Source organism: Schistocerca serialis, chromosome 10 (assembly GCF_023864345.2).
Source record: "Schistocerca serialis cubense isolate TAMUIC-IGC-003099 chromosome 10, iqSchSeri2.2, whole genome shotgun sequence".
In the NCBI taxonomy this organism is placed as follows: Eukaryota; Metazoa; Arthropoda; class Insecta; order Orthoptera; family Acrididae; genus Schistocerca; species Schistocerca serialis.
Window position 1 is genome coordinate 208,743,971 of NC_064647.1, and position 25,021 is coordinate 208,768,991.

General features: G+C 42.2%; 1 protein-coding gene across 1 annotated transcript in view; it reads right to left on the minus strand.

Annotated features, from left to right (window-relative positions):
* Positions 1 to 12,306: 12,306 nt before the first annotated feature.
* The window catches only part of LOC126424877 (uncharacterized), a 61,824-nt gene continuing 49,109 nt past the window's right edge, over positions 12,307 to 25,021 (minus strand). The window contains exons 5-6 of the mRNA XM_050087706.1: positions 24,084 to 24,237; positions 12,307 to 16,072 (exon numbers count right to left, since the gene is read on the minus strand). Of these exons, the coding sequence (XP_049943663.1) occupies positions 15,864 to 16,072; positions 24,084 to 24,237 (363 nt within the window). The 3' untranslated portion in view covers positions 12,307 to 15,863. The remainder of the gene's footprint in view (positions 16,073 to 24,083; positions 24,238 to 25,021) is intronic.

The following is a 25,021-nucleotide window of genomic DNA, read 5'->3' on the forward strand; positions in this document are numbered from 1 at the left end:
CACCATGATGCCGGGTGTTGGCCCTGTGTGCCTCGGTCGTATGCAGTCCTGATTGTGCCGCTCACCTGCACGGCGCCAAACACGCATACGACCATCATTGGCACCAAGGCAGAAGCGACTCTCATCGCTGAAGACGACACGTCTCCATTCGTCCCTCCATTCACGCCTGTCGCGACACCACTGGAGGCGGGCTGTACGATGTTGGGGCGTGAGCGGAAGACGGTCTAACGGTGTGCGGGACCGTAGCCCAGCTTCATGGAGACGGTTGCGAATGGTCCTCGCCGATACCCCAGGAGCAACAGTGTCCCTAATTTGCTGGGAAGTGGCGGTGCGGTCCCCTACGGCACTGCGTAGGATCCTACGGTCTTGGCGTGCATCCGTGCGTCGCTGCGGTCCGGTCCCAGGTCGACGGGCACGTGCACCTTCCGCCGACCACTGGCAACAACATCGATGTACTGTGGAGACCTCACGCCCCACGTGTTGAGCAATTCGGCGGTACGTCCACCCGGCCTCCCGCATGCCCACTATACACCCTCGCTCAAAGTCCGTCAACTGCACATACGGTTCACGTCCACGCTGTCGCGGCATGCTACCAGTGATAAAGACTGCGATGGAGCTCCGTATGCCACAGCAAACTGGCTGACACTTACGGCGGCGGTGCACAAATGCTGCGTAGCTAGCGCCATTCGACGGCCAACACCGCGGTTCCTGGTGTGTGCGCTGTGCCGTGCGTGTGATCATTGCTTGTACAGCCCTCTCGCAGTGTCCGGAGCAAGTATGGTGGGTCTGACACACCGGTGTCAATGTGTTCTTTTTTCCATTTCCAGGAGTGTAGTTCAAAGAAGGGCAGCCCGTTTTCTGTTACCAGAAAGTAGGAGAGAGAATATCACGAGTATCATAGCGAATTACCGTGGGCAATCATTAAAACAAGCATTTTTTTGTTGTTGTTAGATCTTGTCACGACTTTTCAATCGTCGGCTCTCTCCTCCAAACATTTTGTTGACTCCCGCCTACTGATATGACCATGATGACGAAATAAATCATAGGTCATACGGAAAGATATTCGAGAGCGTAACAGTAGTGGAATAGTATAAAAGACTTCCTTTGAACCCTGTGCCAGAGACTTAAGTGTGAGTTACAGATTAATCAGTTGTAGGTGAAGCGTTGGTCGTGCCTCTAATTGTGTGAAGAAGGCGTTATGTCGGACTTCCCGGAAGACTGAACAGTTTACTACTTAGGAAGAAAGGCTGAAGACTGATTTGACGCGGTTCTCCAGATAGTCTCCCTGTACAAGCGTCTCAGTCTCCAAATAACTTCTGCAATGCAAACTACGTTCTGTAGTCTAGCCTTGGTCTCCCTTCGTCGTAGTCATCTCTCCGTGATACACAAGGACTTGTCTGTTCCCTCTCCAGAAAGTTTCTCTCTGTCGCTTCGTGGATCGGCCTATGCCTCTTCTTCCTTTTGGGCAGTGGTTCAGCATACTCTTTGCTAGTTTTTTATCTCTCTTTTCAGCGACACGTTATTTCCATCTATCTCTGTATTCATTTACTTCCTCTTTAATAGCAAGTAAATTCCGTTCATTTAGAACATTTCATTCTTTTTTACTCGAAAATCTCTTGTGCAGCCCTTTACTGTCAAGAATCTTATCTGTGCTGCTTGTATTTCGCTGTCATCCTTCTTTTATCCAACTCTCGCTTCCGTAGAACAGCTATTATTATAGCTTCATAGTTTTAAAAAATATATAATTTTTGTCTTGTTTCGGGTTCTTTAGTTAATTTTTCTATTTATTGTTGCACATACACTATTTATCAGGACACCTCCAAAAGCATACGTTTTTTATATTAGCTGCATTGTGCTGCCACCTACTGCCAGGTACTCCATATCAGCGACCTCAGTAGTCATCAGACATCGTGAGAGAGCAGAATGGGGCACTCCGCGGAACTCACGGACTTCGACCATGATCAGGTGATAGGGTATCACTTGTGTCATACGTCTGTAAGCGAGATTTCCACACTCCTAAACATCCCTAGGTCCACCGTTTCCGATATGATGGTGAAGTGGAAACGTGAAGGGACACGTACAGCACAAAAGCGTACAGGCCGACCTCGTCTGTTGACTGACAGAGACCGCCGACAGTTAAAAGGGTCGTAATGTGTAATAGGCAGACATCTATCCAGACCATCTCACACGGGAATTCCAAACTGCATCAGGATCCACTGCAAATCATATGACAGTTAGGCGGGAGGTGAGAAAACTTGGATTTCATGGTCGAGCGGCTGCTCATAAGACACACATCACGCCGGTAAACGCCAAACGACGTCTCTCATCGTATAAGGAGCGTAAACATTGCACGATTGAAGAATGGAAAAACGTTGTGTGGAGTGACGAATCACGGTACACGATATGGCGATCTGATGGCAGGGTGTGGGTATGGCAGATGCCCGGTGAACGTCATCTGCCAGCGTGTGTAGTAACAACAGTAAAACTTGGAGGCGGTGGTGTTATGGTGCACCCCTTGTTTCTTTGCGTGGCACTATCACAGCACAGGTCTACATTGATGTTTTAAGCACCTTCTAGCTTCCCACTGTTGAAGAGCAATTCGGGGATGGCAAATCTTTCAACACGGTCGAGCATCTGTTCATAACGCACGGCCTGTGGCGGAGTGGTTACACGACAATAACATCCCTGTAACGGAATGTCCTGCACAGAGTCCTGACCTGAATCATATAGAACACCTTTGCGGTGTTTTGGGATGCCGACTTCGTGACAGACCTCACCAACCGACATCGATACCTCTCCTCAGTGGCAGCACTCCGTGAAAAATGGGCTGCCATTCCCCACGAAACCTTCCAGCACCTGGTTGAACGTATGCCTGAGAGAGTGGAAGCTGTCATCAAGGATAAGGGTGGGCCAACACCATATTGAATTCCGGCATTACCGATGGAGGGCGCCACACGAAATTGTAAATCATTTTTAGACAGGTGTCCGGATACTTTTGATCACATAGTGTACGTCTTGAAATTTGTGCAGCTTTTCGTCAGCATCATAGTCAAAGCCAACTCGTGTCGCAGCCCAAATGTTTGAAATATGACACTCGTTCACTTAATTTGTTGTTGACTACTGTTTCCTGCAGTACTGGGTACTTACTATGAAGGCCATAACTTTCATCCCCTGTAATGAATTTTTTAGATTATATTTAATTCAGCTAGTGTACTGGTATCTGGAGGTAGTCTTCATTTTGATGTATTATTACCGTGTCATCTGTGAATAGTAAAGCACTTAGATTAGGGTGTTCATATAATTTAATTATATGATTTCCGGACGCTATCGACATAAATGTTGAAAAGAATGGGTGAAAGAGAAAACCTCCGTGTCATTCCATGATTGATTTTTCTCTCTTTTGTTCTTTTCTCTCCTGAATTTATTACTTGCTGTCCCTCTATAATTTTTACTACACCCTCCCAACTCCACACTCCCAGTCAAAAACTTTCCATTCTTTGACGTCTCAGAATGTGTCCTATCAATCGATCACTTCTTTTAGTCAGGTTTCCGATTTTTTCTCCGCTGTTAGATTATGTAATACCTCATCTGTCATTCGATGTACCTATCCGGCATTCCACTGTACCAACACTAATCAAAAGCTTCTACCCCCTTCGCTGTTTATCGTCAACATTTCATTTTCGTGTGGAAATGACTATTAGTGGTATAGGGTGCCCTCCGCCACGCACCGTTCGTGGCTTACGGAGTATCTGTGCAGAATCAGATGTAGATACAAGGCTCACTCAAATACTTCCCGAAAACACTTCTTAACATTTAAACTTACGTTAGATGGACCGATGATCTCAGCAGTTTGGTTCAAATGGTTCAAATGGCTCTGAGCACTATGGGACTTAACATCTATAGTCATAAGTCCCCTAGAACTTAGAACTACTTAAACCTAACTAACCTAAGGACATCACACACATCCATGCCCGAGGCAGGATTCGAACCTGCGACCGTAGCGGTCGCGCAATTCCAGACTGTGGTGCCTAGAACCGCTAGACCACCGCGGCCGGCAGCAGTTTGGTCTCATAGAAAACTACCACTACGACGTTAGGTGTTAGATAATTACTCTTTCCGTGAAATGCTTTTCTTGCTGTTATCAGCCCACATTTTATATCCTCTCTACTTCGGGTTCCGTCAGTTATTTTGCTGTCAAAATACCAAAACTCGTCTACTATTTTTAGTCTCGTATTTTCAGCAGTGCCTAATTTAAATAAACTGCATTTTACTTTTGCTGATGTTCAAGACACTACCCATTGTCCTCAGTTGTTCTTGAAGATCCTTTGCTTTCCCTTCTGGAATTACAATTTCGAATTGGCAAACTTCAAACTTTTTACTTATTCTCCCTACGTTTAAATTGCTTTCCAAATTTCACCTTGGTTTCCTATTGTACTCGCTCAATCTACTGACAGCTTAACATGAAGCGTAGGCCACAGCCATGACTCTGTCCTTTCTCCATTTCTCAGCTACTGCTCCTTCCCTTTCATCTCCAGTAGGATATATACAATCTACCGTGCCCTCTTGGGTTCTTCACAGATCATGCTGTCATTCACTGAAAAGTAGGGTCCTCATAACAATAAAACGAATTGCATTCTGATTTAGACAAGATACCTGATTGACGCAAAAATTGGCAGTTGACCCTACACAACAAAAAATGAGGTACTCCACATGAGTACTAAAAAACTTCCTTTAAAAATCAGTTACACAATAAATAACCAAAATTTAAGGGTTGTAGGTTCAATGAAATACCCACAGGTTGCAATTAGAAAAAACTTAAAATAAAGTGGGACCATCGCATAGAAAATGCTATAGGGAATGTGAACCAATGACTGTTTTTTATTGGAAGATCCTTATGGAATGCAACAAATCTAGTAAAGAGATTGCCTGCTCTACACTTGTCTTCCCTCATCTGGGGTACTGCTGCATGGTGTGGGGTCCTTACCCGATAGGACTTATGGAGGATGTCACAACTATTCAAAGAAATAGATTGATCCAACACCCTGAAGCTTAGATCACCGACACAAAACAGGGCAGCGGAATATGTTTCTGTCATCCGTCCTCAATTTCCATAAGGATGCTGCCTCCCCATGCTGCACAACATAAACACAGGAGTAGCTCACCTTTCACCTTAGGACAAAGAAGACCCTCGATGCCTTGCTGATTCTCCATCTGGTTTTACAGTGGACAGCTGTTGAAGTACACTCTGAATGTACAATTTATGTGTTTGTGGAGTCACATGCAGCAGTCAAAAAGAAATATATATATATAAATGATTAATGGAAAATCTCATATGAGATGTGAAACAAATACTAACAAAGAGATAGAGGGGCTGGCCAGTACTTACCTCAGCTCAGTACAGCCGATAGATACACATAAAACAGAACCGAAAATTTACGTTCCTAGCTTTCGGAACAAATGTTCCTTCATCGAGGAGGAGAGAGGGGAAAGAAAGGGAAGAAGGGAAAGGAGATTCAGTTACTCACAACCCAGGTTATGAAGCAACAGGGAAAGGAAAATAGGGAGAGTAGCAAGGGTGGAGGCATGGTTGTCAGAGGGAAGCCAAAGATATTCTACTGTAAGTACTGTGCCAGCTTCAAACCAAAGAGGATGCATACAGAAGTAAAGAGGTATATAGTATAAAGATAAACACAACTATGTAGGATGAAAAGATGCGTTAATGGCTAAAGAGGAAAGGGAAAGAGGAGAAGACTGAAGAGTAAATGGGATTGAGGTTGTTTAACGTAGGTTCAGTCCAGGGGGATGGCGGGATGAAAGGATGTGTTGGAGTGCAAGTTCCCATCTGCGCAGTTCAGAGGGACTGGTGTTGGGTGGGAGAAGCCAAATGGCTCATACGGTGTAGCAGGTTCCTAGGTCCCTAGAATTATGCTGGAGGGCATGCTCCGCTACTGAGTATTGGGCATCTCCTAGGCGGACAGTTCGTCTGTGTCCGTTCATGCGCTCAGCCAGTTTAGTTGTTGTCATGCCGATGTAAAAGGCTGTGCAGTGCAGGCATGTCAGTTGATAAATGACATGTGTAGTTTCACACGTGGCCTGCCTTGAATTGTGTATGTTTTACCAGTAGCGGGGCTGGAGTAGTTGGTTGTGGGGGGATGCAAGGGGCAGGTTTTGCAGCGGGGTCGGTTACAGGGGTAGGAACTGCTGGGTGGAGAAGGTAGTCTGGGAATATTGTAGGGTTTAACAAGGATGTTACGGAGGTTAGGGGGGCGTCGAAAGGCAACTCTGGGTGGTGTGGGGAGAATTTTGTCAAGGGATGATCTCATTTCAGGGGTTGACTTGAGAAAGTCATATCCCTGGCGAAGTAATTTGTTGATGTTTTCGAGGCCAGGATAATATTGGGTGACAGGGGGGATGCTTCTGTGTGGTCTGGGGGTAGGAACATTGTTGTTGGATGGGGAGGGATGTATTGCTCGGGAAATCTGTAACCGACCTCGCTGCAAAACCTGCCCCATGCATCCCCCCACAACCACCTACTCCAGCCCCGCTACTGGTAAAACATACACAATTCAAGGCAGGGCCACGTGTGAAACTACACATGTCATTTATCAACTGACATGCCTGCACTGCACAGCCTTTTACATCGGCATGACAACAACTAAACTGGCTGAGCGCATGAACGCACACAGACGAACTGTCCGCCTAGGAGATGCCCAATACCCAGTAGCGGAGCATGCCCTCCAGCATAATTCTAGGGACCTAGGAACCTGCTACACCGTATGTGCCATTTGGCTTCTCCCACCCAACACCAGTCCCTCTGAACTGCGCAGATGGGAACTTGCACTCCAACACATCCTTTCATCCCGCCATCCCCCTGGACTGAACCTACGTTAAACAACCTCAATCCCATTTACTCTTCAGTCTTCTCCTCTTTAGCCATTCACGCATCTTTTCATCCTACATAGTTGTGTTTATCTTTATACTATATACCTCTTTACTTCTGTATGCATCCTCTTTGGTTTGAAGCTGGCACAGTACTTACAGTAGGATATCTTTGGCTTCCCTCTGACAACCATGCCTCCATCCTTGCTACCCTCCCTATTTTCCTTTCCCTGTTGCTTCATAACCTGGGTTGTGAGCTAACTGAATCTCCTTTCCCTTCTTCCCTTTCTTTCCCCTCTCTCCTCCTCGATGAAGGAACATTTGTTCCGAAAGCTAGGAACGTAAATTTTCGGTTCTGTTTTATGTGTATCTATCGGCTGTACTGAGCTGAGGTAAGTACTGGCCAGCCCCTCTATCTCTTTGTTAGTATTTGTTTCACATCTCATATGAGATTTTCCATTAATCATTTAGATCACCTATATGGTCCACATCCTTCATTGTTTTGTCCCTTTTGTTAGCTATCACTTACGTCTGTAACCTTAACACTTTCTCTTCTTCAGTGTTTTATATATACATAAATAAATATTTTCGTCACCAACTGTGCTAGTTTCATCTTCCTCCTATTATCTTGTTCCGTTTATAGTCCTCTTCTCTTTTTTATTTATTGATTTATTTATTCAACATTCCATAGTTTTAACGTTCGTTATCCGCTGTTTTCCAGCCAACAATCACTGCCAACAATCTCTTCCACACCTACCAGTATCTTCCTTTTTCGTTGATTTCTTGTTGCTGCCAATATTTTTGTGCCATTAGCTATCTTTCTCGGCCACTAGAAAATTTTTTGGGACATTTCTGCGCCACCCGCGATCTTTATTTGTGGCACGCGCGATCTTTTTTGCGGCACGCGCGATCTTTTTTGCGGCACGCGCGATCTTTTTTGCGGCACGCGCGATCTCTTTTGCGGCATGCGCGATCTCTTTTTCGCCACTCGCTATCTCTGTTTTTAAGCAACGTGTGTTCTTTTCCCCTGATGACATACTTGCTTGGTCTGGTCAACTTTTTCCGTATTTTTCTTATTTAGTGGTCTTCCTTTGGTATTGAACGTTACCAACACAATTTCTTTCCTTCTCGTCCTTCCCTCCGCGTTTTATTCCTTCTTATGATTACTATTTCAACTTTAGTTATTTAATTTCCCTACCCACCAGTTACCCACTATGTACCCTAATCCTATACCACATTATTTACATTCATTCCGGAAACATGCATTCACCGTAGCCAAACTGCAATCCCACATACTTTTCCTCCGGTCCTGCTTAACCTTTGGAATTACCCCTAAAGGGCTCACCTTAAAAGTTCCCATCTCCGGGTGCAATTCCTCCTTCCACCAGTCTCTCCTGGACTTCCAGAACCTTCAATCGTTAGCCCTTACCCAACTTGTCCTGAATCTCTACACTACTTCATGTAACCACCACTCCCAACAGCTCCTATCTCTCTTAAAAGTCCTCCACCTCTCAAACCCTTGCTTGGAGAACACACTGAGGAACATCATCCTAGAAGTCAGCTGCAAACTTGAGTTCCATGCCACACACCACCTGAAAAAACTATCCACAGTGCTAGTGCAACACCTAAGAAGTGGGGTCCCTCTCCCTATCCCTCACAAACACCAACCACAACAGAACCTTCAACAAACCCCCCTCATAGCCAACAAACCTAGCCTAGCCACCCTACTCAATCTCCCCATCCCATCACATACCCCACACAGACCAAATCTCAACTACAATCACAGTCAAATGCCACATATCACCAGTCCCAATTCAGTCCTAAACCTCTCATCCAGGTCCCTCTCTCCTCCATACATCTGTTCTATCAAAAGGCTTAATCTTTAGCCCCATGCCTAAATTCAACCACACTGCCCTGGTTAAAGATCTCCTCTCATTCACCCGGAACCTCAACTGGAAATATCACTTCACTACCCAAACACAGCCCCCAAATACTAGACCCAGTGTTGAACCCTGTCTAGAACAGTTCCGACCGCCTTCTCAAAGGGATCCTCCTCCCCTCCCCCAAAACCATCCCTTGCAGACATTTCAGGAATTCCTCACATCCAGTGTTGCCTCCCAGTCCTCCTTGAAGAACATCCTGACAACCCCCAACATCACCCCAGCTGAATCCCATGCCATTAAGGAGCTGAAAATAGACCGCTCTATTGTCATCCTCCCGGCGGATAAAGGCTCCACAACTGTCATACTTGACCGTGTGGAATATGTGGCAGAAGGACTGCGTCAACTCTCCGACACCTCAACCTACAAAGCTGTTACCCAGGATCCCATTCCCTCCATCCAGACTGAGCTGCAAAAAATCTTAAAAATCCAAGGTCCCTCACAAGGCCTCACAATGGCTTCCATAGACTTACTCCACATAAGCCACGTACCCCTACCTTCTACCTATTACCCAAAATCCACAAAGAGAACCATCCTGGCCGTCCCATTGTAGCAGGCTTCAAAGCCCCAACCGAACATATCTCAGCTCTGGTAGACCAGCACCTCCAACCTATCACCCGCAGACTCCCATCCTACATCAAAGACACAAACCACTTCCTAGAACGCCTCAAATCCATTCCCACTCCTCTCCCACCTGAAACCTTTTTTGTCACCATAGATGCTACATTCCTTTACACAAACATCCCACATACACATGGTCTCTCTGCCCTTGAGCACTACCTCTCCCAACGCCCACCCGAAGATCTTCCAAAAACCTCGTTCCTTATCACACTTACCAACTTCATCCTCACCCATAATTACTTCACTTTTGAAGGCCAGACCTACAAACAAATCAGGGGAACGGCCATGGGAACCAGGATGGCTCCGTCCTATGCCAACCTCTTTATGGGCCGCATGGAGGCGGCTTTCCTGAAGACCCAACAACTGCTTCCCCTGGCCTGGTATAGGTTTATAGATGACATCTATGTGGTCTGGACTCATGGTGAAGAAACACTCCTTAATTTCCTCCATAACCTCAACTCCTTTTCGAATCTGAATTTCACCTGGTCTTTCTCCAAAACCCAAGCCACCTTCCTGGATGTTGACCTTCATCTTGTTGAAGCTCACATCCACACCTCTGTCCATATCAAACCCACAAACAAACAACAGTACCTCCACTTTGATAGCTGCCATCCTTTCCACATCAAACGCTCCCTTCCCTACAGCCTAGGTATTCGTGGCAAACGTATCTGCTCCAGTGACGAATCCCTCAACAATTACACCAATAACCTGACCAATGCTTTCCTCTCCCGCAACTATCCCACAGACCTTGTCCACAAACAGATTTCCCGAGCAATACATTCCTCCCCATCCAACAACAATGTTCCTACCCCCAGACCACACAGAAGCATCCCCCTTGTCACCCAATATTATCCTGGCCTCGAAAACATCAACAAATTACTCCGCCAGGGATATGACTTTCTGAAGTCAACCCCTGAAATGAGATCATCCCTTGACAAAATTCTCCCCACACCACCCAGAGTTGCCTTTCGTCGCCCACCTAACCTCCGTAACATCCTTGTTAAACCCTACAATATTCCCAGACTACCTTCTCCACCCAACGGTTCCTACCCCTGTAACCGACCCCGCTGCAAAACCTGCCCCATGCATCCCCCCACAACCACCTACTCCAGCCCCGCTACTGGTAAAACATACACAATTCAAGGCAGGGCCACGTGTGAAACTACACATGTCATTTATCAACTGACATGCCTGCACTGCACAGCCTTTTACATCGGCATGACAACAACCAAACTGGCTGAGCGCATGAACGGACACAGACGAACTGTCCGCCTAGGAGATGCCCAATACCCAGTAGCGGAGCATGCCCTCCAGCATAATTCTAGGGACCTAGGAACCTGCTACACCGTATGAGCCATTTGGCTTCTCCCACCCAACACCAGTCCCTCTGAACTGCGCAGATGGGAACTTGCACTCCAACACATCCTTTCATCCCGCCATCCCCCTGGACTGAACCTACGTTAAACAACCTCAATCCCATTTACTCTTCAGTCTTCTCCTCTTTCCCTTTCCTCTTTAGCCATTCATGCATCTTTTCATCCTACATAGTTGTGTTTATCTTTATACTATATACCTCTTTACTTCTGTATGCATCCTCTTTGGTTTGAAGCTGGCACAGTACTTACAGTAGAATATCTTTGGCTTCCCTCTGACAACCATGCCTCCATCCTTGCTACCCTCCCTATGTTCCTTTCCCTGTTGCTTCATAACCTGGGTTGTGAGTAACTGAATCTCCTTTCCCTTCTTCCCTTTCTTTCCCCTCTCTCCTCCCCGATGAAGGAACATTTGTTCCGAAAGCTAGGAACGTAAATTTTCGGTTCTGTTTTATGTGTATCTATCGGCTGTACTGAGCTGAGGTAAGTACTGGCTATATATATATATATATATATATATATATATATATATATATATATATATATATATATATATATATAAAAAATAAAGGGTAACATTCCACGTAGGAAAAATATAGCTAAAAACAAAGATGATGTGACTTACCAAATGAAAGTGCTGGCAGGTCGACAGACACACAAACAAACACAAACATACACACAAAATTCAAGCTTTCACAACAAACTGTTGCCTCATCAGGAAAGAGGGAAGGAGAGGGAAAGACGAAAGGATGTGGGTTTTAAGGGAGAGGGTAAGGAGTCATTCCAATCCCGGGAGCGGAAAGACTTACCTTAGGGGGGAAAAAAGGACGGGTATACACTCGCACACACACACATATCCATCCACACATATACAGACACTAACTCTACATCAAGGCTATTTGGAGGGTGGTCTTGCTGTTAATAGCCATGTCATGTAATACTCTCTAGTATTTGTTAGGTGCTGTGTGGACCAACAATATCACAAAGCAAAAAAATCCCTTTACCAAGTCAGCCACACTTTTGTTTTACATTACTCAATGCAGTTTAGTTGACATATTACAATACGTCTCAAAATTCATTGTGTTACTTTGACACCAACATTTCAGAAGCAAAACACGCTGCTTGACCCAAAAGACAGCTGAGTGACCTTCTTTCAAAAAGTGTAGGCCAGACAATAGTCAAATATTTTTCTACAAAACAAAGGTTTTTCTTCCTTTACCATGTCAGTACAGCCTAGTCTGTTCCTGTACTTCTCCAGAACTGAAACTGCTCTTCCCCAAGGCAGAGTTGTGCCAATTTGTCTGTAAATAATACTTATTAGTATTTGCCATGATGATTTATTAAACTAATGGTTCAGTAAAATTTATGCCTGCCAGCATATTTCACTTGTTGCAGTACCTTAAATTTTCCCATCATAACATGTTCTCCCAGCTGCTTCCAGCCAATACACAGGTAGTGGTTGTAACATAGTATAATAAAAAGGCTCAGGAGGGTTCGTAATTTATCATTAACTTTTATTAATAAAATACTGTCATCCTTACAATTATTAATCACAGCACCTTCCTCAGTTTAAAACTGATATTTTGTAATGGTACATCAACAATGTACATTATTCACCAAACAAATTTTTTAGTCCATGCTTCCCAGAAATATAAGTGCTTACAGCAAAACCAGATGATTATAAGGTGTGTAAGTACTGACAACACATACCTATGGTTTCTTCAGTTGTTTTTTTGTGCTTTAGACAGGAAAAGGTATGTTACGATTATATATAAGAACAAACTCTCAACAAAATGGAGCTGAATGAATGTTATTAGAAACATTTTCTTAAGGGTTATACGACACATCAGAAAGGTATTAACATATTGTGTAATGTCAATTCAGTAGTTCATGTTTATGAAGGTTTCTCGTAACAGTTCCTTTCATTCACCTATACATTGTCATCATTTCTATAATGAAGCACACAATATTCCTCAGCACCATCCCTGTGAACTTTGTAGTGAGGAACATACACTGTGCATTAGTAATTTCAAACGTGATTATTATTATTATTATTATTACTAGACTAAAATAAAACAAGTCCAGATTCATTAGAACACTCCTCACAAAGTGTAGTCCAGCTACAAAACAGGTAATTCACAAATTTCAAATTCGACCTTTATTTGAGTATCCACAAGTCTGGGATGCTTACCAGATGGATTCAACAAATGAAATTGTAGAGAACCAACAAAGAGCAGTGTGTTTCATCAGAGGTTGCTTTAATAAGTGCAGAAGCATCATGGAGATGCTCAGCTAATTGCCGTGGCAGACGATCAAAGATAGGCGTTGTGCGCCATGGTCTGCTTTATTGTCAATACTGAGAGTGTACGTTTCTAGAAGAGCCAGCCAAAATATTGGTTCTTCTTTTGTGTATCTCATGAAAAGACCATGGAGGCAAAACTTGAGAGATTCAAGCCCACATGGCAGCATACCAACAATCGTTTGTCCCATGAACTTTTTGTGACTGGATTAGGAAAGGGAGAAAGTAACAGTGGTACACAAACTACCCTCAAGCACACACTGAAGATAACTTGAAGATGGCAGATGTAGACTGTTGTTAAAAAATGACAGCAACTGGAATATCATTTAAAGGGCTTCTCATAGCAGAAACCAGCTGGAACTTTACACAATTTAAAGCCATCAACAAAGATGTAACAAATGTGTTACACATATAAACTGAAGTGTGTGAACTTGTGGAGGAAGAAATATGTTTTCAGGCATGTGGTTACTAGCTAAAATGAAGGAAGATAATTTAAAAAGTCTCATTGGCATCAAGGGACACTAATAATAGTGAGAAACCCCCTCTGTCATGCACATCATAGTGGGCTGCAGAGTATAAATGTAGATGTAAATGTATATGTTGCCAGATGTTAGGATAGAGCTGTAGCTGCGTTGGACAATGATGAGAAAAATAATGTGGGCACTATCTGTTTAAGAAACTGCAGCAAAATTTGTCTGCGTTCATTTAGAGTGAGATCAGAATGTAGAATGAATTTCAATGTCTTTGTGCCCCCTATTGTGGCTCATCGAAAATGCTGTTGGTATAACAGTGCTGTTAAGCAGAGAGCATTGTTTGAAGGCTGTAGTTGAAGGAGGTTCACGTAAACTCACCTCCACTCTCTGTGAATAAAGGTAACAAAAAGATAAGTGCATCTACATTGAGACTTCTGCACTCTAGCATTACTAATCCAGAAGGACCGTACAAATGATTAAATGTGTTGTAGAGGCCAGTTCACAGAAAATGGGGACAATGAATCATCTGAAAACGAACATAAAATTTAATACAGGTACTCTGTCTGCTGGTTGTGGTGTGTATTACACAAATTGCCCAATTATGATGGGTTTGTGTATGAGATGAAATACTGCCTGAGCAGATAAAAGCCACTGGAGAAAAACATGTTAAGATATGAGAAACTTGTGTCTGTAACCTGGTCACAACCTTGGATAGTGGAAGTGCTTGGAACCTGCTGGACATCCAGTTAGCGAACCTGTCTACACCCTTATCATTTAGTGCCTGACAAAGATGACCATGGTGGTAACACCTCTGTGTACATATAAATCGTTCGCATGTGAACATACACCCTGTACAAAGCACTCCAGAAATGGCTCTATCTCCCATCCATCTGACTTAAACGCAAGTCAGTCTTCATATTAACTGAGAATAGACACATTTTTGGCAACCAAAATCTTTCTCTACATGAATCAACAAGGATCCTGTGAAATACGACTTGCTCTTTTCAGTCACTATTTCCAAAAGACAGAAAATAATAGTATCTTTGTTGAAACTGGCATCCTTGACTTCTGTTAGGTATTGGATACTAGCCATTAGGAAGATGTGGAATACTAGAACAGGTTTGTAACTGAACTGAATACAAATTACTTGCTTGGATTAATGGGTGCCTCCCAACATAAATTACTGTAACTTATTACAAACAAGTGGAAAGACCCAATATTGTCAGATTGCACCACTGGCAATGAATCACTGAAAACACAGTCACAACCATAAAATATGTACTGGGATGCACCCAGAGTGATTTAAAACTGAAAGACCTTATAAGACATATAAAATTCACTCATGAGACTGACTGTCACTGGTAGAATGCTCAGAGAAGCTTGTATAATACCCCCTTCTGACAAATTTTTGAATGTTTCTTGTTATTCATGGTCTCTTAAGAAGTAAGATTAAGAGGGGAGTACAGGAGATTTGAAAAAGAGCTGCACGTTCCATTATTGCTTCATTCAGTCACCATGAAACCTTTTTGTGACAACCCAAGTCTCATGATGTACATTAGAAACTTAACTAAGAAAAAGGGTCAGTTGATAGGACATATACTAAAGCATCAAGAAATCATAAATATGGTAATGGAAGGCAAGTGTGGAGGGCAAAAACTGTAGAGCAAGCAGGTTCAAATGGATGTAGGTTGCATTATACCAGTCTTCACAATTTCAGACTGAAGAAACAGCAACAACATCAACAACAATAACATACTCCAGAAGCAAGATACAGATTCCTCCCACATGAGTCTCATAAAATGACATGACAAAATCAAATAAATGTCTACTTACTGCTTTATTTTGTTCTCACACACTTGAACAATCAGGTTGTGCCAAGGGGGAAATAAAAGCAGTACACAAATTATTCACCATCGGTGATCATATGGTAGCTTGCACAGTATATGCGTTGATGTAGTGGAATAATATTGTTGTACTCACTATGTACATTTTGGACCTGTAGTCTCAAGATAATATAAAATACTCTTATGAGGAAGATCAAGAAAGGATCGAAGGTGCTTGAAGATATTTAAAAAAAGTATTACACCACTGTGAAGACAGATTTAAAGCAGCTCCTTTGACACCCTTATCTTGGATGGTAATAACACCATATCATCAAACAGTGAAGGCCAGCCCTTCGAGTGACTGTCACAATGACAGATATTAGGTCCTCTTAGCCTTGTGATCAACACATGTCACCTAGCGATGTGATCCCCTTACAAGAGTGACATATTGGTTCCTATGGAGCACTAGTGTAGCGTGGTGGTGCAGTGGGTGCCATGGCCATGCCATCCGCATAGCAGTAGGTCCCGTGGGCAGGAAGAACGTCCCCTGTGGGCACCGTGCGGTAGACCTTGCCAGCTGTGGTGCGTGGTCCGCCCTCGCCATACTGTTGGCCCAGTTCCAGGTAGTAGCTGCGCACCACAATCCAGAAGTACACCATCAGCCCTGCAACAGCATGGAAATAGGAAGACTGTATCAGTTACATTCTCCAGAGCTGCTGTCTGCATAGATCCGTGTAGGGGACAGGGCCAGTTCAAACATTTTCCCCTGCAAGTCATGTATCATTTGGCATACTTCCTTGCCTGTCTTTGGGCTCTTGATAGACCTTTGATAATTGTAAGTCTAGTGATTGTGGGCTTTCTCTCTGTAAATTTTTTGTTATTTTTTATATGGGGTGGATCACAATATTAATAGCAAAAACTGGCACATGTGAAACTATGGGATAATGGCAACAGAGACATTGCAGTAAACGTGGGTTTCCAAAAAAGACATTTGAAATCTAATTTGCCAGTATGGTCTAGAATGACAGGTAAGTAAGACCAGTACCTTGTCCTTTAGCACCAGGCATCCAAGTTCACCTGACCTCAATCCTCTGGATTTTTGCAACTCCAGGCATCTCAAACATGAAGTCTACAGCACTCCTTGTGGTATGGTTAAAAAAAAGTGCAGCAGCAATTGTACAGGTCCATGAGATGATCCATGTGTCTTTAAAATAAGTAATGAGTGCAGTGTTGCCTCGAAATGTGAAAACAACACATGTAACACCTCCTTTAATAGCCATGAACGTACAGTAAATCGTAAACATGTATTCTATATCGCATTCTATATCCCGTTATTTAGGCACTGGGTGAAATTTGAGCACAATTAGATGGGGACTTAACCAAAACATTTACATTTCAGTCATATAAACTTCATATGGAAGACAGTTACAAATCACAACCACACATTCACAATTATGTTGTAAACTGTTTGTTTTTGCGCACACATTTACTGAAACATTTTTGCTTCTATTATCTTTTTTCCCCTCACCTGAGTCAGTTCTTATTACACCCTGGATACAATATGTACATTTTGGATACACATGCACTGAAACATTTTTGCTTCTGTTATCTTTTTTCCCCCCACCTGAGTCAGTATTTACTACACCCTGGACACAAAATGTACATTCTCTTCTTGGTGCTCCATGTGTCTACTTATATTCTTGGACATTAAACTGCCTCTGGCAATGGAAAAGTACATCAGTGTGTACATACCTGTCTGCAACCTACTGTATAGTGTATAGCATCTAAAGCAACTGTTGCTTCCCTGAAGTTCCTCAATAGCATTCACAAGAAGATCATCTTCTTCCCTCCAAGAATTCCCATCCAAACACGTGGAGCATTTCCATAACACTCTCATATCATTCAAACAGACCAGCAACAAATCTTGCAACCCACCTCTGAATTTTTACCACATCTCCGTTTAATCTTACCTGGTGGTCACCTTGTGCAGAGGTCTCTCAGAAGCTCTCTGCACACTGTCTGCTTTATATGTTCACTACACTAGCTCAGTGCTCTCTCAATAAACCATAACAATGCAGTTGCTCTTCCTGCAATTGACCTAATGTGTTCATTTTGTTTAACGTCATTTTGTAATGTTTCTGTTAGTTATTTATTTAATCTGATTGTGGTAAGCCACATATACTTACACTGGATTCAAACATCACAATAAAGTGTCTCCTACATATTCACATAACCTACATTTGTCAGCATTTAAAGCAAGGGAAAATAAATTCTGTGCAACTAATCTTTAATCCCCAGACAACAGTGGTCATTTTACCATAAACAACATTGTCATCAGAAAATAGCCCAAGATTACTGCCAATGCTATATGGCAGACAATTTATTTATATACAGAACAAGAATGGTACTGTTACATTTCTCTGGGGGCACTCCTGACATTACCTTTGTATCTGATACGAAATGCCATCTAGGACATTGCATTGTGTTTTATCACTCAAAGTCATCATCATCATCATCATCTTGGACAGTTTCCAGCCATTGGCTGGGTCTGTCGGGAACACAAGCCTCTCCATCGTGTTCTGTCTTTCCACCATTCCCCCTCTTCCACCTTCGTCCAGTTCTCTCCTCTTCTCGTCACATATTCCTTCACTCCCTTCACCCATCTATCTCTTGGTCTTCCTCTGGGCCTCTTCCCCTCCAGTTGCAGATCAAACATCCTCTTTGGAATTCTTCCCTCATCCATTCTCTTCATGTGTCCATACCACTGCAGTCTTGATTTTTCTATCCTGTCCTGTACTGGTTCCTCCTTTAGTCTTTCCCTCACATACACATTTCGCAATCTGTCTCGTCTTGTTACACTCAACCTGCTCCTCTGGAACTTCATTTCACTAGCCTGTATTCTACTTTTGTCGCTTTTGTGCATTACCCATGTCTCGCTTCCGTATGCCAATATGGGGACAAAGTAGGTTCGGTATATAAATCCCTTGGATTTCTGTGGCACCCCCTTGCTCCAAATAAGCCCCCTAATGCATTTGTAGAACTGCCCTGCTTTTCTGCACCTTTCATTTATTTCCATTGCGTTTCCCCCCTTACTTTCAATCATGCTTCCCAGGTACTTGAAGTTCTCTACCACTTGTAGTTTTTCCCCTCCACAAGTTATATCCACATTTGGCCTATTCTTCTTCCTTGTTGTGACAATTATTTCACTTTTCTTTGCAGAGAAATGCATTCCATATTGTGCTGCTGTTGCCTCCCATACATCTAACTGCTCTTGCACCTCCTTCTCGCAATTTCCCCATAACATCAGGTCATCGGCAAAAAGCACTGCTTTCATTTTATGATCTCCAATTGCATCTGATACTTGCTGTAGGATTTCATCCATAACAATAATAAACAATAAAGGCGAAAGTGCACTTCCCTGTCGCAGCCCATTTTCCAGCTTGAACCATGCAGTACGTTCCCTCCCCACTTTCACACAACTCTCACTTCCCTCATACATTTTTCTGACTTTTCGAGTTATCTCTTCATCTACCCCTCTTGCGTTCAGCACATCCCAGAGCTTGTCCCTACAGATACTGTCATACGCCTTCTCAATATCTAAAAAGGCCATGATTAAGTCCTTCTCGTACTCATAGTGCCTTTCCTGCAGTTGCCTTACCGCAAGTATGAGGTCCGTTGTTGATCTTCCCGGTCTGAAACCATATTGCTCCTCTTGCAGTCTGCTTTCAATACTGCTTCTTATTCTCTTCTCCAGGATCTTTTCATAGATTTTTCCACAGTGGCATGTTGTTGTTGTTGTGGTCTTCAGTCCTGAGACTGGTTTGATGCAGCTCTCCATGCCACTCTATCCTGTGCAAGCTTTTTCATCTCCCAGTACCTACTGCAACCTACATCCTTCTGAATCTGCTTAGTGTATTCTTCTCTTGGTCTCCCTCTACGATTTTTACCCTCCACGCTGCCCTCCAATACTAAATTGGTGATCCCTTGATGCCTCAGAACATGTCCTACCAACCGATCCCTTCTTCTGGTCAAGTTGTGCCACAAACTTCTCTTCTCCCCAATCCTATTCAATACTTCCTCATTAGTTATGTGATCTACCCATCTAATCTTCAGCATTCTTCTGTAGCACCACATTTCGAAAGCTTCTATTCTCTTCTTGTCCAAACTATTTATCGTCCATGTTTCACTTCCATACATGGCTACACTCCATACGAATACTTTCAGAAATGACTTCCTGACACTTAAATCAATACTGGATGTTAACAAATTTCTCTTCTTCAGAAACGCTTTCCTTGCCATTGCCAGCCTACATTTTATATCCTCTCTACTTCGACCATCATCAGTTATTTTGCTCCCCAAATAGCAAAACTCCTTTACTACTTTAAGTGCCTCATTTCCTAATCTAATTCCCTCAGCATCACCCGACTTAATTAGACTACATTCCATTATCCTGGTTTTGCTTTTGTTGATGTTCATCTTATATCCTCCTTTCAAGACACTGTCCATTCCATTCAACTGCTCTTCCAAGTCCTTTGCTGTCTCTGACAGAATTACAATGTCACACAGTGGCATAGCAGGGTGATTTCTCTATAGTTTTCACATCTCCTTTTATCCCCTTTCTTGAAGATCGGGACTATAATTCCTTTCTTCCAATCCTCAGGAATTCTGTTCTCCTTCCACACCACCACTCACTCAAAGTACCAGAAACAATCATACAAATGAGAAGCTATTCTGTATTCTTGCTACTATCCCATTAGAACACAGGTGTGACAATATTTAACATTTATCACACTACTCTATGTGATATAATAGGAGTGCTTTAAATGGCAGTGAGTCTCACTTTACACAAACCAAACAACAACAACTGTGCCTTTGACTGTATGAGTCACACTGATTTCGTTACAAAGTGCCTCTGCACCCAAAAGACAAATTTTCCTACCCTGCAGCTCACTGCTGTTTCAGTAGCCATATTTAACTGAAACTGTGTACATAACTACACTGCATATGTTTGTGTAATACATAAAAAAATACTTCAACAAGAGTGAAAGATGTATTTATTGTGGTACCCACTTCTTGTCAACTGAATTATGTAGGTACAGTCAGCACAGTGTTTATGGAACAGATGGAATATGATAATATGTTTTTAAATTACTTCACTAAGTATATTCAGTCACCTGACAGTCAAAAGAAACACCCATGAAACACTCTACCTTCTCATCAGAAATACCAGCTCTTATTCTGAAATAAAGAAAGAAATTCAAATTCTGAGCCACATTATTAATTCACTGACTAACTTTATATACCAGCAGAGATTTACTTATCTATTTTTCTGCCTTCAGAATATGAAGAAGATACTGAACTTTTAATGAAAGACATAGTCACGAATGCCTGTTCAGTATAAACACTTCACACACCTTGGTAATGCATTTAACTCCCTTAACAAATAGCTCAACATCCATTTTTTAATTAATGCTACAATGAGAAACCAATGATAGCAGCATTTCTGGGCCACAAAGGTTAATGTTAATGCCATGTCTTTGAAAGGTGGAGATCCTCCAAGTTGACATGATATGATATCTCGCAGGGGACATACATAGTCAAACCAGGGGAAGTCCAGGGTGGAATGTAACAATATTATGAAAAGGAAAGTTTGATCAAATGACTGCAGCAGTGCAATTTGCTGCTAATGTGTGACACTAAGAGAGACCATGTGTGCTTTCCCCTTTGACACATGTGAACCAGACCTGGCATAGGCAACAGAAACTTTTTGAAATGTCAATACATATATTTTTTTATCAGCCGAGCTGTCAAGCTATAATGGCATCATCACTTGTAACACCTGGCCATTACCAAAAAAATAAAAAAAGGTTAAGTAAATGTGATGTGTTAATAGTCCATGCATAAGTGGACAGATGGAGGAGATATGAGAGTTGACATTACTGTTTTAACAGGAACTATACTGTGTTACATTCCACTACAGCAGCTCTCAACATAACAGATTTGCTGAAACAATGATTTCCGTGTCTCTCAGCATGTACAGTGTAGTATTACAAACCGGTTCTTCATTTATTCCTGTGGTCATTTAAAAGCACTACACTTAGAATTTCACGACACTGTTCTACTCTATGTCACCCAGCAGGCATTCTGAAAACATCTATCACACAAAAACAAACTCTTGCTTTTCTTGCATGAAATCTGGAAAGCCCCATTTCAAAATCCATTGATCAAGGGAATCAGGTAGATGCTGTATTTCTTGACTCCCAAAAAGCATTTGATTTACTACCATACATACAATTACTATTGAAAGTACAATTGTATGGTAAATCAAGCAGAGTTAGTGATTGGAGTGAGAACTTCTTGGTTGGCACTGTATCCTGGAAGGAGAGTTATTAGTAGATGGAGAGGTAGCTTCCAGTGTTCCCGGGGAAGTGAGTCGTGACCCGTACTGTTCATGACAATATTAATTACCTTGCAAACAAATCATCCACAGATGATGCAGTTATGTATAATGAAGTACTGTCTGAAAAAAGTGAAATATTCAGTCACTTCTCGATAAGATTTCATAGTGGTACAAAGATTGACAATTTGCTTTAAATGCTCAGAAGCAGAAAAAGGCACACTTCATAAAATAAAAAACCTTAATGCCCTATTACTACAATATCAGTGAGTTCCAGTTGGAATTGGTTAATGCATATGAAGGCCACGGTGTAACAAGTTGTAGGGGTATTAAATGGAACGATCTCTAAGCTGAGTCATAGACAAAGCAGATGTCAGACTTTGGTTCTTTGGTAGAATACTAAGGAAAAACAACCTCATTACAAAGAAAATTGTTCACAAAACAATAGTACGACCCATCTTAGACTACTGCTCATGTCTTCTTCTTCTTTCATTTCACACTCTTTGGGGTACACTGGACCAATCAATTTGTGCGTTGTTCTTTCCTTAGGGCCCAGTATTACTTCATTCTTTCCGATCTTCTTTTCTTCTCTTCTTTCAAGATGAAGGGTTTGGACTTTTGTGTAGATTTGTCTTAGAACCTTATATTTTCATCTTCAGTAATTAATTTAGCTGTTCAATCAATAAGTTAATTTTCTTAAGTCTTTAATTCTACTAGGTCTTTCTCAGTTTCTTTAAACCAGTTGGGTTTCGTTTTGCGGTTGCGGAAAAGTCAAAGATTTGTTTAGTTAATCTGTTGGATTTCATCTTGAGAAGATGACCATAAAAATTTATTCTCCTTTTTCTCATAGTATCTGAAAGTTTTTCAATTTTATTGTAGAGAGTTTCATTTTTGATGTACATAATCTTATTGTCTTGAAATTTTGGCGCTATGATTTTTCTTAAAATTTTTCTTTCCTTTAGCTCAAGTTTCTCCATTTGGCATATGAAATTCATGTTTAGTGTTTCTGCTGCATACAGTGCTTCTGGCTTAATCACTGTCTTGTAACATGTAATTTTGGACCCCCATGAAAGGTATTTTTGTTGTATGTATTTTTTGTTAGTTGGAAGGCGAATTAATTTTTTCTGGATTCCGTTGCTTTGCTTTCCCCAGCATTCCAACTAATCCTTTCTCCGAGATATTTGAATTATTTTACTATTTCAATCTCCTGTTCTTCAACTTTGAGGTATTTACATGAGTGCTTGATGTTTGTCAATATCTTAGATTTTTCAGGGGAGATGTGAAGACGTGACCTATTTTAGTTGCTTGTTTCTTTTGGTTCAAGGATTTACTCCCATGCTTCTTCCATTGTTTCAGCAAACAGGGCCATATCATCAGCAAAAGCAATGCAATTTATTTTAAGGTTCTTCTTTTTGCAATCCAGTCTTATACCACTCTTAATATTTGTGTTCCATTCTCCGACTACTTTCTCAAGCACACAATTGAACAGCAACAGTGATAGCCCACCCCCCCGTTGCAGTCCCGTTTTTATTTCAAAGGGTTCTGATAATTTGCCCATAAACTTAACTTTCCAAAATGTATTTGTAAGGGTCGCCGTTATAATATTAGTTGTTTTCTTATCCAAACCCATTTCTTCCAGGACTGATAGTAGAGATTCTCTATCAATCGAATCATGTGCTTTTTTGAAATCAATGAAGGAGATTATGTATGTCTTTGCCCTTGATTTTTGGTATGCCCAAGTGTTAAGGAACTGTACAATTTAGAATAACTTGGTATACTGAATGAGGACGAAGAAGGGCAGTGCAAATGGCCACAGGTTTTTTATTATGTGAGAGTACTACATAGATGCTGAGTAAACTGAAATGGTGAACACTTGAATATTGATGTAAACTATAATGTGATGGCCTATTCTTTGATTTTCAAGAACTAACTTTAAGTGATGAATCAGGAATATACTACAACCCACTACGTATTCCTCCTGTACAGATTGAGAGGACAGATTACACTCATTACAGTATACACAGAGCCATTTAACCACTCTCTCTTTCTGCTCTCCACATGTGAATGGGACATGAAAGTGCCTCATAAATGGTAAAATTGTAAGAGCCATCTAGGAAGTACTTCACAGTGGTTTGCAGAGAATGGATGCAGATGTAGATGGTTAGGTGTTTTCAGTAAGTTGTATGTTGCCTTCATGGACTTTGACATACACTGGAAGAAACCACATGTTGTTAGTAGGCTGGTCCTCTGTACCACTGGCATCTGCCATATTACTCACCTACGTGCAGCAGCATGCCGGCAGTGATGGAGAGGCCATAGTAGGAGCTGTTGTAGAGGAACACTACCGTGACGCTCAACCCGCCAATCACCAGCGAGACGCCGTACAGCACCGCGTAGGCCACCATCCAGCCATGGAGCAGCTTGCGCCGAGCCTGCAGGGGGCATATAATCTTTGTGAGCAGCATGTGGGAGGGAAGGGGTGTATACTGTAGAAGCTAGCTGATGGAAGAGAGGTAGAGTATGAGGTGACCGAAAAGTGAAGCCTAATTCTATTGCAAAACTAGAGTTTTATACACAAATGACAAAGGAGGAACGTGGTAGAAGGTGTAGGACATGCAGAGGAGTGCAGAGGATGAGAAACAAGTTAAGTACGTGGCATACAGACGAAAATTTGTACCTTCAGCTATAGATATATAACAGGTGTCAAATTTTCCAATAAATGTATGGAAAATTGTCTGGTGGTCGCCTGTATAAGTACAGTGTTGTTTCCCTTGCCAACCTTCCCACACTGTCTGACAAAAAAAGTGAAGCACACAGAATATGTGATTGAATGTCAATGTAGCTTCATGAACTTACGCGCCATTGACAGGTATGCAAATGATTAGAGTTGCAATTCCCTGTGACAAGTAGAAAGACCACCAGAATGCATTAGTCTTGTTGCCAGGCCTGGTAGCATATATAAACTGAGTGAACAGTGTCAGGTGCTGAATTATCACTGTGCAGGACAAGAGGAGTCTTGTACTCATTTGATATGGAATTATTAGCGTTATCAGCATCAGCCATAGTTTGAAAGGGGGCCTCATTATGGGTCACCATTTGGCTAGATGGTCAAATCGTGCAGTGACCAGATTTCTGAGGCATTCAGATGTGCAGGTGGCCTAGCTATTGTTGGACTGCATGGAAATGTGGGGGCAGGTTTACTTGCCGTTTAAAGTT